Raw genomic sequence first — 13,753 nt, 5'->3', positions numbered from 1 at the left:
CAGACGCTCTTATCCAGAGCAACGTACAGTTGATTAGACTAAGCAGGAGACAATCCTCCCCTGGAGCAATTAAGGGTAGGGTGAATGGCCTTGCTCAAGGGCCCAACGGTTGTGCGGATTTTGTATTGTGGCTACACCGGGATTGCGTGTCCCAGTCAATTACCTTAACCACTATGCTACAGGCCGCTTCTGTCATGTTTTATTCAACATGTTTTATTCTGGTGAATTATTAAGGGACATTCTTTTTCACATGTTTTCCGGTCAGACTGGAAGTGGGATATCATGAAGGCAGACGGCGGCCTGTAGGCTCCATGTCCAAGTTACAAGCTCTGATAATACTGCATTGTCCCCCTGAACAGAGCTGTGTTTTACAGAAGGAGAAAAGGAGGAAAGGAAAGACAGAGGCGATTAAGATCACAGCAGTGTGTCAGGCTGTGTCGTCTTTGGTTTCATCCTAAAATAAACATCGTTTGGAAAAAAAAGTGCCATGTGATGCAAGTACAGAGGCCAGACCTCTGTCCACAGCACTACAGCCAAATAGGACAATTTGAAGAACTCTCCCAACAACTCCCAATATTACATTATTGGCATTTGGCAGACGCTCTCATCCAGAGCGACGTACAACAAATATCCCATTTGTTAGTACCTATGTGATTTGCAATTCGGAGCAATTCCAAGGTAGATATGCTGAGTAAAAACTAAAAGTTTCTTTGAAGTGTTGTCACAATGATGACTTCATTAGGTCTTTTTTTTTTTTTTTTTTTTTGACTTATTAGTCTTGGGAACACCTGAACACGTGTTCGGTGTGGTTATTTAAGTTACTGTCACATTCCTGTCAGCTTGAACCTCTCTCATTAATAAGGTGTTTTCGCCCACAGAACTACAATTCACCGGATGCTGTAACAGAACTTTTGTGGCTCATCTCTGTACTTCTTTGCAAATTGTAATCTCGCCTGCTGATTCTTACTACTGACGGGTGGTTTGCATCTTGTGGTATAGCCTCTATATTGATATATCTTCGAACGGTTTATTGAAATACCTTCACCCTTCTTCGAACGGTCGATTGAAATACAATCTCCACCGGGCAGGGGGTGAAGGTATGTGATGTCACTGAGGGGCTTTTTGGGTTTTTTTGGGGGGGGTTTCCTTCACAATGTATCTGTCATCAACTGCTGTTGTTTTCCTTGGTTGACCTGTTTGATGTCTGTTGCTCAGTAGGCCAGCAGTTTATTTTCTTTTTTTGTTTCCAGGACATTCCAAGTTGTTGTACAAGCTATCCGCAATACTTGTGGAATGGCTCTGATCGATTCCCCAAAGCTTCAAAACGGCTTGCTTTTCTCCCAAAGACAGTGCTCCGGTCTTCATGTTGGTTTATCTGTTCTAACACAAATGCAGTAAATGCAGTCTTCACAGGCAAAAGTGTGTAATGTATTTTTTGCATCTTTCCCAGTAAAATCTAGATATTGCTGTGCATGAAAATCCCAGGAGATCAGCCATTTCTGAGATACTCAAACCAGCACACATATGGCACCAACAATCATTCCACAGTCAGTCACTCAGATCACATTTCTTCCCCAGTCTCATGTTTGGTCTGAACAACAGCTGAACCTCGACCATGTTTGCATACTTTTATGCCAAATGATTGGCTGATGCATTAACAAGCTGGTGTACAGGTCTAGCTAAATAAGTAGTCACTGAGTGTATATACAGTTGTGAGAAAAAAATAGCAGTGCACTAAAAAATAAAGTGCAAATCAAAAAAGTTCCAAATCAAAGCATTAACAAATTCAGCATTAATCTTTTACAGGAACTGAAGACATTTTTCAAGATTTAACTTCACTTTAAATTACTGAACTGATATTTAGTTGCATAACCATTGTTGATGCTGCGCATCTGCGTTGCATCGAGTCAACCAACTTCTGGTTTAATAGTAGTTGCTTGTTTTCTTCCGCTTGTGTCAGGTTTTTGCTGCCATTTTAAAGCATATGAGATCATTGTAGCTGAGCATTCTATAATTTGTTGAACTTCTTTATACATTTTCCCTTATCCAATCAACTTTTCAAATGATGCTGTTCCTCCAAACAATGTTTGGAATGGCCCATTTTACTTAGCAATTCAGAAGGAAATATATTTTATAACAACGTGTGAAACATTTGCTTCCCTTCTTCCTTAATAAAGGACAATTAATGACACCTGTTTTTTCACAGAATTAATGATCTGGATCTGGATTTGGATATACCTCCCTAGCTAGCTGACTGGCTGATATGGGATATTTGTCATTGCATATTCTCTCATGTCATGTGTAATCTTGTTCGCAAAATTGTGTTGTACAACTGGCATCACCGGATTTGACTGCAGAAATGAATGAATTCAGGCAGCAGAATTATCGTTGAAATGGAAAACAATAACCTTAACTATACTTTATGCAGGCTAGCTATGAAACCAAAACGTTTGGTTGAGAGTGAGAATCAAGTCAACCAAGAATTTATCACCAATGAAATACCACTTTTATAATACCATGTATAAGAAATGGTGAGAATGGGACTTTCTTTTCTTTAATATAAAACTACCTTTTTTAGTTAATTGTTTGCTTTCGCTGAACACCTCAAAAGAGAGGAAATTAAACTGATTAACCCTAACGCTAATATCAGCACAGATCTTTGACAACATGCTAAAGCCCTGTAGTTTATATTCAGTTTGTGGAGAACAAGACTCACTTATACCTCAACATTAACATAGCATTTTATTACATATTATTATTTTGATATATCCAAGAGATACAAAATTAATTGAATTTTTTAAAAATAATTTTAACTGCTTTTGGACAAATATTAGCAATTATGTATAGGCCCATATACGTACATAGCAATATGCATTCTATACTCTACAATACAGACTTTAATGTAGGATCTATCAATTAATCATACTTTTTTTTTTAATTAATAGAAAAGTGCCAAATAAGTATATTGCCTCCAACTTTAATATGCTAAATTGCCATTACACGTTACAGTGCACTACTCAAAAATTATTAATGCTTTGAGAGGTTTGAATCTTAAACATCAGCCCTATGGTGAGCACGTTTGACGTACAGTAGGCATGATACGAGAGAGCGCGAGAGAGCGAGAGAGAGCGAGAGAGAGAGAGAGAGAGAGCGAGAGCGAGAGAGAGAGAGAGAGAGAGATGAAAAGAACTGAGAACTAAACATTTTCAAACCTTTTCCCGCTGACTGAGATCAGAAGTGGCGAATTAGCTAACTACACATCTAAAAAAAATTGCTGCAAAAGCGTGTAGCTGCGTGCAGCAGCCGATCAAGTAACCGCAGTCCCTTAAATAGACAGCGACAAACGTTAAAAAGAGAACACTCTACACCCATCGCTATCAACCAGACACACAACCGAGACAACGCATATGCTGCACAGCCTTTGTATGTAACCATGTGCAATTTTGGTTCAGATAGTGTTTCTGTCCTTGTCGCTGGTTAATTACCTCTAAAGTGCGTATCTCCTGTTGGGTGAGATCGTTTGTCGCAGCGCACTTGGTCCGGAGCCCTTGCAGACTGGCGATGGATATTTCGATCAAATTCTGGATAAGTTCGCACTGGTGTAGCGCAGCCATCGCAGCGCAGTCACGGCCGCTTGCCGGATCCGACAGTTCATCACTTTCGACCATCTTCCCCCCTTTGCCAAAAACGCTATCCATTCCGCTGCATTTGGTACTGCTTGAGGGGGCAAATGTTAAAATATATATACATACCAAATATGCATGGCAATAAAGGACAAATAAAAGGCAATTTGCATCCAACTGGGAACAAAATAATAAAACGTGTAGGTCCTACGGCCAGCTGACTAAAATATCTACCCCCCAACAACCTCAACTCCGGTAGTATAGATTTTAGTTTGACAACACAGGTTAGTCACACTGTGTGCTCGTACCGCCTTTGCTCTTCCACACTTGCAAATCTCACATCAGCTTTTACCGTCTGTCAGCTGTTGGTAGCATCCTATGGCGCGCTGCATTCTGGTAGATGAAGTTCTTTGAGACTCATAGTCCCTTTGGCGACCGAAAATTCGAATTACGCAAATGTTGTTTCCCATGTTGGACTCAATTTCGAATTATGGTTAAAATGTTAATACACTAAAATAAAACAGGCATACAGATATAAACACACAGAGCTGCGGTTTCTATGAACTTGATTCAGACTGAGAGACAGCTTTAAATCGATAAACCGGCAAGGAATCTGCTGCACAGGAGACTATCGCAGCACAATTTCGAACTTACACAAGACCCCAATTTTAGGGCAACATACTGTCAGGGACATAATATAGAAGTTATGTAAATGAATCCACACTGATTGAGTCTAAGTGTTAAGCAACTCCACTAATTGTGAAAGGGTTATAAAAGGGCTAGGTGATTACCATGCATAATGAAGGTGGGAGGACTTTGCCAATGGCAGGCTTCGGATGGAGAGGGTGTTCAGGGACCACAAGCATTTTCTGGCCCATGATGAAGACCGGCTTATGAGCCCCCAAGAACAATTGTGTGCTGAATTGCCAATACCAGTCTCTTTACAGATTTTGATTCTGGCAACCGGAACATTCCAGAGGGAATTGGCGAACAGGTCAGGGATTTCACAACCCTCATTGAGCCAGGTCATGCCATCCCTGTGGACGGCATAACTGGAATGGCCCAGCAATCCAAACAGTTTTCCCAAACTGCAGGTGAACAGGCCAACATCAAAGCGCAATTAGCAGTGTGTCCCTCAGTTGTACGTACACAAACATTTAGTGTGGATTCTCCGCAGAGTTTTATGAATGAGGCTCTAGATGTCGAGTATCTAACCTGGTGATGCTCTGCCAAGCCTGTGCTGCAGATCCATTCAGCTCCTGCTTGTTTCGGGGACAAGTTACCTTGGGTTTTCTCTTCAGCATTTGATTTGACCAGGCAAAAACCTCTTTAGCGGTATATTAGTACGTTTGGGATCATTGTCTTGCTGTAGGATGAAGCGCCATCCAATTAGTTTGGAGGCAATTGGTTGAACTTGAGCAGATATGATGTTTCTGGATACTTTGTAATTCATTTTGCTGCTGCTGTCAGCATCAAAAAAGACAAGAGAGCCAGTATCTGTGGCAGCCATACAAGCCCAAACCATAACACCTCCACCAAGGGGGGGGGGGGGGGGGGGGGGAGGGGTGCAGTTCGTGGATCATGGGCAGTTCCTTTTGGCCCACACACTTTGCTCTTGCCATCACTCTGACGTTATTTGCGGCAGTGTCTGCCTGACACTTTCTGCCTTCTGAAGAGCATTTGTGATCAGTCTGATCTGTTTGGGGGTTTTCTTCATTATGGTGAGAATGGTTCCGTCATCGACTGTAGATGACCTTTGCCAACCAGGTTACTCAGCTGCAAGCTTATGGTTTACATGACAAACACACGAAGTCACTCTACAGAGCAGAATGCCAAAAGGGAGCTACAGTTTTATTTTGAAAAACTGTACTTCATGTAAAACTTTGATTTGACTTGTTTGGGTGTATCCTCCAAAAACTATACTTGTTTGTTCCCTGTAGGAGAAATAAGTCAGTGCCTGGTCTGACTTATAAACATTCTGAAAACAATATATTCTGAAACCAACACAAGAATTTTTTTTTATATTTATATTTTGTCAAAATAATGTATATGTATATAAATGTATATTTCTTCTGATTCTTTGGAAAATATTTGTATAATGATAATATAGCGCCCTCTATGGTTCGGAAAATCTAACTATATAACTCATCCCTTACTGAATTACAATTTTACATTAAATCAAAGAGCAATGAACAGCCAATCAGGTGGGCCAAGACGAAGAGGGGACAATGGTGAGAAGGGGTAGGAATGCACTGAATGCTGACAGACTATTCTATATACAACTGCTCTTTCTCGCTCTCCATCTCTCTCTCTCTCTCGCTCCCTGTCTCTCTCTCTCTCTCAATTCAATTCAAATAGCTTTTTTGGCATGACATGCAAATGTATTTATTGCCAAAGCATACATATGAATGATATTAGAATAACACTGTTAAAACAATAATAATTATGATCAATTTAACAATATATAACAATAATAACAATGGCACCAGCCATAACAATAGTAAATCAAAACATAGGTTCATGTTCATGAATGTTTACTGTGGGTCGTCACTCACTGTCCCTCAGGTTATGACAGGCTGAAAATGAACTGTGCTGCAATTTGGGCTCGTCTTCTGTGTGTCAGTAGAGGTATGTGTGTCAGTAGGGGGCTGTGTGTCAGGGTGTGTGTGTGTCAGTAGGGGGCTGTGTGTCAGGGTGTGTGTGTGTCAGTAGGGGGCTGTGTGTCAGCAGGAGTTTGTGTGTCAGGGTGTGTGTGTGTCAGTATAGGGTTGTGTGTCAGGATGTGTGTGTGTCAGTAGAGGGTTGTGTGTCATGGTGTGTGTGTGTCAGTAGGGGGCTGTGTGTCAGCAGGAGGTTGTGTATGTCAGTAGAGGGTTGTGTGTCAGGGTGTGTGTGTGTCAGTAGAAGGTTGTGTGTCAGGGTGTGTGTGTGTCAGTAGGGGGCTGTGTGTCAGCAGGAGGTTGTGTGTCAGGGTGTGTGTGTGTCAGTAGAAGGTTGTGTGTCAGGGTGTGTGTGTGTCAGTAGGGGGCTGTGTGTCAGCAGGAGGTTGTGTGTCAGGGTGTGTGTGTCAGGTTTGGCTGTGCTGTGTGTGTACTTGCAGCTGCTATTTTATGTTCTGCAGCTCCATGTATTGGGAGGTTGCTTTTGGTAGGCAGTGCTGTTGGTGGTTATGGATTCCTTGCTGTTGTTAGCATATGGGCTGATACATTCAGTTGTGGCCTTGCAGAATGTTTTCTGCTTCAACTTTCAGAAGTGAAAATATCTCTTCTGTCTGTCTCTCTCACTCCCTGTGTCTCTCTCTCTGGTAATCTACATAATTACTCAGTCAGACTGATAAATTACAGACTGATTAATTTGTACTTAATTTGAAGCTACTTTGTTGAATGACAAATAAATGAAGGCTCTCCAACAGCGTTTATAAAATTGCATTTCATTTGGGTGCTGTGCAGTAGAATGATAATTTAATGAAAAAATAAAGCTTACCTGTAGAAATTCAATTCAGTTCAATTCAATTGTGTTTTTATAGCACTTTATACAGAACACTATCACAAGAGTACAGACATAACAGAAGGGCAAAATAAAATAAAATAAAATAGTGTAATAGCAAGCATTTTTATAATTTTCCTCATTTTCAGACATCCTGTTATTCTTTTTTCCCTGAGTGACACATTTACATTTCCAAGTCAATTGGGCGAGAGACAGCAAGTGATGAATGCTCTGTAGGCAGAACAAAAATGATGAGCACTATCTTTGCTCATCATCAAATATTTGCTTGTTCTTCCATTCTTATGTAAACCTCTCTGCCTCGCGTTCGTCACCCGCCGGGTGCTAGTGTCAAGAAAAACAGCAGAAATGTTAATTTGTAATGCAGTACTAGTGTAGGACAGTAGGTGGCAATGTTCTTTCATTTTCATTTCTCAATCAGGACCGATGGCTGCAGACCGCACAGGACAGCCACTGTACTTATGCATGATGAACAACTACAAAATGCTGTGTGTGTATGTGTGAGAGAGAAGGATCCGGTATGGCAGTGATGAAGAGAAAAAGAGAGAGAGTGTGTGTGTACAGAACATTGTCTACCGACCTTAGAATTATAAACCTTGAATAACTATGTACCTAACTCCAGGAAGTCCCGAAATGCATATTTCCCCCATTAGAAGAAATTCAATTCCTGTCCCAGATTACCAAAAGCATGCCATCCCACATTCTCTATCATATTTGATAGGGGACAACTAAAAAATGTTTGAAAATAATAATAAAATAAAACACATTTTTAACAATTGAATACATTTTTTTTTTTTTTGCTTGAATAGATCACAAATACAATTTGATAACAATTTGGAACATTCTCTTATTTATGACAGATTTATATCCTTAACATTAATCTTGTCAGAATCCTATGTCACTAACCTTGCCATGCAATTCCCAGGGGAGCTTCTTGATTCACAAGTGCCCTGCCCCTTCCTGTGACATCACCCCCATGAAGCCATGGGGCCGGCCGGGGCCTCTCTGTGTGGAGTTTGCATGTTCTCCCCGTGTTTGTGTGGGTTTCCTTCGGGTACTCTGGGTTCCTCCCACAATCCAAAGACATGAAGGTTAGGCTGATTGGAGAGTCTACATTGCCCATGGGTATGAGTGTGTGAGTGAATGGTATGCGTGCCCTGCAATGGACTGGCGACCTGTCCAGGGTGTATTCCTGCCTTTCGCCCAATGTATGCTGGGATAGGCTCCAGCCCCTGACCCTGTTCAGGATAAGCGGGTTAAGATAATGGATGGATGGAGGCTGCAGCCTAGTGTAGTCAGATTCCACAAGGTAGGCTACAGGTGATGATGTTTTAACAAAATAAACTGGCGTATTTTTTGAAAGCCAAAATATCATAGAGTTGAATCCACCCCACCTTTTATTCCTTAAGAGTAGCTCCACTTCAGCAAAATTCAGGAAAAGATAGACCACTTCTGGTGGTAGGCACATGTCCCCTTAGCGCTAAATGCGATAGCAGGGAGACATCCGACTTATTTCACATCCAATAAAATTTTTTATTACGAAACTCATTTAATAAATAAAATAATAAAGACATTTTCTTCTACATACCTAGGTACAGGGTCTTACCAGTATTTAGCACATTTTTGTATAGGGCTACACATAGTCTATGTTTACATGTTGCCGTTATCATGCGGAGCTGGTGGATAATAGGCTCTTGCACTCTACAGCAAAATATCGAGCTGGTGGACGAGCTCTTCCACAGTTCTTTGCGAACTCTGGCGCAGTTTTCAGCCGGCAGGAAGGCCTCGAGTGGCGTCCCATTCCAGTGTGCAAAGAATTATGCCTTCTAAGGTGCCTTCATTTGCCTTAATTTGACCGATTTTGAAGGCAGCATTGATGCATCCTTCGCTGGGGAGGATACCTCATAATTATGTGCGATTAAATTTATTGTCCTTAATTCCGTTTAATTAATGCAAAGAAACTGTAAAAGAGCTCATCCACAGGTGCAAGTACGAGCTCAATATTTGGCTGTAGAGTGCAAGAACCTATTATCGACCAGCTCCGCATATAATACAAAGTAATATTATAGCCAAAATAGGCCCTATACAATTTCTAGATTATTTCATTTAGGGCCTATTTTGGTTATAATGTCGCATTGTAGGCTACCTGAACGTAGTCAACGTATTTGTGCTAAACTATAGGCTACATTCCCACGAGGCCCAAGAATGCAGTGGAAATGTACTGTGGACTAGACTGTGACTTGCTTTGTGTATCGGTATTTTTAGTTGGCTAGGTAAGCAGTGTTTGGATAGTTTTGCTCTGTTTGTTTGTTTGTTCAAAAAAAAAAAAGGCCCTTGTCCTTATCTTTGTTGTACAGGTAGCAGTTGAAATTGTACTTCCCTCTAGGGTCTTTCAGCGAACTTATCCCTGGTTATGGGTATGCACTTTGTTGTACGTCGCTCTGGATAACAGCGTCTGCCAAATGCCAATTATGTAATGTAATGTAGAAGCAGAAATCTTAGACGGCCGGATTCCGGCTGCTTAGCCTACCACAGTCATGGTGGGTTACTTTCACATCAACAATGGTTTAATATGCTCCTTCATTCCTGACGCTACTTAATATTTAACCCGATTGCACAAACAAGGCAGGTAAATTATAAACCAGCCAGTAAATGTTATTCAGAGCCTCAGTAAAAACACAGTTCTCATGTAAAGTGGAAGTATTTTCCTCTGAAACAAATCATGCGAGAGAAATGAAAGACAATGGTCAGTCAATACACAATCGTAAGTTTTAGTTGACTTACTTAGACCATAATATAGCTAGGGAGGACAATCGAAAAATGTATTTCCGGAAGTCAACATGAATATTATGATTAATAGCTCAGTTTAACCTTAAATTAACGTGTTGTGGACAATAATTCTGCTTAGGTGGAATTTTAATGTGACAAAATGACTGTTGTTGTGGCTTTTAAGCGCTCATTTTACCAGCTTTCCATCAATGTTAAATGCTGGACCCCGACGGCACCGAAAAACAGCAGATTTCACTGAACATTCCATTGTTTACATTTATGGCGCTCGAAAATGGTGACGCCACAACAGCTTTTACTGGTTTACTTCACGCCCTCATGCATGGCAGTTGGTGGCAGTTGGAACTGTCAAAAGCTTTGTTTTGGTTTGTTGACCAAGAGTCAGAATACTCCAAATATTACTGAAACAAAGTTACAGAAGCTCAAACACAGTGAAAGTTTTTTTTTCCTCACTGAAATGATTTTGTTTTTGACTGGATACAGATTATTGTAGGCTTGTGTGCTTAGAAACACAATAGAGCCAAGTCACAACACTGGACAACTCCCCCTTCAAATTTGAGGACAATAACTATAGTTTTCCAAAAAGGACATTTGGAGACTCCAAAAGGACACATGGAAACTAATTTATATTATGAGTTTCATTTTCACATGACTGGGACACACAAGGTCATGGTTCTAATCCTGGTGTAGCCACAATAAGATCCGCACAGCCGTTGGGCCCTTGAGCAAGACCCTTAACCCTGCATTGCTCCAGGGGAGGATTGTCTCCTGCTTAGTCTAATCAACTGTACGTCGCTCTGGATAAGAGCGTCTGCCAAACGGCAATAATGTAAATGTAATGGAAGGGTTACAAAGCCATTTCTAAGGCTCTGGGACACCACCAAACCACAGTAATAGCCATTATCTCCAAATGGAGAACAGTGGTGAATCTTCCCAGGAGTGGCTGGTCTGGCAATATGTCCCCCCAAGGGTGCAGCGACAAGTCACAAAAGAGCACCAGCTAAAGTTGGTGTTACTATAAGAGACTGGGCAAAAATGGGTTTCATGGGAGAGTAGCAGGACAGAAACCACTGCTACTGTAAGCAAGAGAAAAATGAATGCTATGTGTCAAATATGCAATAATAGAGGAAATCAGGAAGGGGACAAATACCTTTTCACAGCACTGTGCTCAGTAACTTTGGAACACGTCTTATGTTGGCATACAAACAAGAAACCATCCTAAAAGGCTACAGTCATAAACACGTAAACACCCGCTCTCAAACAAACATCGGATTATACGGGCGGCATTGACTTAGAGCTGTCGTCTGGCAGTCGGAGGGTTGCCGGTTCGATTCCGCCCTGGGTGTGTCGAAATGTCCCTGAGCACGGCACCTAACCTGATGAGCTGGTTGGTACCTTGCATGGCAGCCAATCGCCGTTGGGGTGTGGGTGTGAATGAGAAGCATCAATTGTACAGCGCTTTGGATAAAGGCGCAAGATAAATGCCAACCATTTATCATATAATACATTTAATGCTTATTAGAACCACACAATGTGCTCTTTAATTATATGAGCAATAATATATTCATGGTGCAGTCGCGGAGGAGTATGACTCATGATGCAGAACACACAAGACATCTTTCGGATGCGAAACAAAGCTTTATTAAGACTGTAAAAATACATTACACAGAACAGAAAATATACATTCGTTGGTATAGATTTTTCAGATTGTTGCTCCTGCTGTCGTAGGGCACTTCTCCAGGAGTAGGAAGCAGGGGATGAGTTCTCTCCGGGTCTGAAGTTCCCACCCGGCTATCTGCACTGTTTCTGGAAACCGAAGCCTGCTACTGGGGCTCTGACCGGAGTCCTGTCCACCCGATACAGCCCGAACAACCACACGCAGAAACGCACAGAATCTTCAAGTTTTAATCGTGAGAGGATGAAAAACTAAATCACAACCACCACTGACCGCCACCAGCGGGATGGGAATCCAAGTGCATCTTGGCATCAGCTGCGATTTTTGGGAACTGTGAGAACTTATTGCCAAGGCCGACAAACTGTCTTTAACCGTACCACAGACACAAATACCTTTATCCTTCACACCCCACTTTCCCAACCAATCATATTCGTCATTTCTATTATTTCATCACCACATCTGCATATAATGTAGACCCCTTCAGAAGCGTACACGCGCATGCACGAACACACGGCAACCGTCACCAACCCCCTGTAAAGTCAGATAAAATGTCATGGGCCAAAAACTCCAGCAACTGAAGGAGGCAGTACTGGAACTCTTTTCTTTTTTCTTACATGCATAAATGTCTTTTGACACGTTTTTTTTTTTTACCCCTCCTAACCCCAGGAAGAGAAAAACTTACAGCAGGGAAAGCAGTCAAGGAGGAAGGGGCAAGGGCGTCTACTCGCATACAGAAAAACCGGTTAGGAAAGGCATGGTAGTGGTCACTTTCTGAAGGGGCAACTGACCCTCTCAAACCATACCAGTGGCCACAACAGTAAGACACTGGCGTCATTAACATCTCATTCTAATACTGATTATTCTTCACATGTTTTTTAGATATATTTATAAACATATACAGAATAGAAGTATTCACACGCATATTATGGTCTTCAATGGGTCAGAAAGGGAAAAAGCTGTGGAGAAACTAACAGCAGTACGATAGCATTCTGATAAACTGTGGAGTCTGTGGGTATTTGGACTGTGGAAGATTTTTGGTGGTTTAGGCTCTGAACTCCAGCAGATTCTTGGTGGTTTAGGCTCTGAACTCCAGCAGATTTTTGGTGGTTTTGGTTCTGTAATCCAGCAGATTATGTTTGAAATTAAACATCAGAGGGATAATATGAATATAAGGTTCATCATGATGGAAGGCTATGCAATAAAATAAATTGATGTTTTTTGTGTGACTGACGTTACATGAGGGACTTTTGGGGCCGTGTGCAGGAAAAATTGTATATATTGATGTAATTATGGTGAAGTAATACATTTATTGTAATCTCAAAGAGAACGTTCATATTGAAGGCCAGTTTGTGTGTTGCTAACGACCTTTCAAATATATGGGCAAATCCATTGTTTGTGATGACATTTAAGTGCCACATTTAAAAATTAGATCTAGCTAAGACGCAGCAGACTTGCGGTTGCAGTTTCGCTGCAGGTTGCACCACCCGGGGGACCGGGGTTCGATTCCCGGTCCTGCCAAAAGCCAAGTTTGGCCGGCTCACGTGGAGCGGCATAATTGGCTCGCTGCTCCAGAGGGAGGGTCTTGGCAGGGTTAGCTGATCGCTGCACAATAAAGCGCCCCGGGTGCCTCGGAATCACGGTCACACGCAGGAGACGAGGCGGCTTGAAGAAGGCGTGTCACTCTCCTTCAGGCCGCCGAGGGACGGGGTGTGGGCGAGGTATCTAACACTAACTCTAATTGGATTAGATGGGGTACAATTGCCTACCAAATTGGGAGAAAAAAGGGGAAAATCTGAATTTTTTTTTGGGTCCATCTCCACCGTGATGGATTTGATTGGCTAAAGAATCCACACACCTTCTTCTCAAGGCCTGAATTGACAGCTGATTGATAGGAAGCCACAAAACCCCACAGACACCGTTGGCCCTTCAGTGTTTGACACCCCTGTGCTAGACCATGAAGGACCACTGTAGTGGATGACCGAAGAATACTGTCAATTGTGAAAAAAAACTTCACTTTAACGTTTAACAGAGCAAGAACACCCTCCCATGTGTCACAGACCACCATTAAGAGAAGACTATACACCCTCAGAGGGTTCACTGTGAAAAGCTGGCACTGGTAAGCATCAAGAACAGAACGGCCTGGTCAGAATTTGTTTAAAAATTT

General features: G+C 41.8%; 1 protein-coding gene across 1 annotated transcript in view; it reads right to left on the bottom strand.

Moving 5' to 3' along the window:
- Positions 1–3,940, bottom strand: part of LOC133107941 (kinase suppressor of Ras 1-like) — a 36,757-nt gene extending 32,817 nt beyond the window's left edge. The window contains exon 1 of the mRNA XM_061217272.1: positions 3,486–3,940. Coding sequence (XP_061073256.1) covers positions 3,486–3,698 — 213 coding nt within the window. The 5' untranslated portion in view covers positions 3,699–3,940. The remainder of the gene's footprint in view (positions 1–3,485) is intronic.
- Positions 3,941–13,753: the final 9,813 nt, after the last annotated feature.

The sequence above is a fragment of the Conger conger genome, chromosome 13 (genome assembly GCF_963514075.1).
Source record: "Conger conger chromosome 13, fConCon1.1, whole genome shotgun sequence".
Classification (NCBI taxonomy): Eukaryota; Metazoa; Chordata; class Actinopteri; order Anguilliformes; family Congridae; genus Conger; species Conger conger.
The sequence above is the reverse complement of the archived record's forward strand: the minus strand, read 5'-3'. Positions and strand labels throughout refer to the sequence as shown.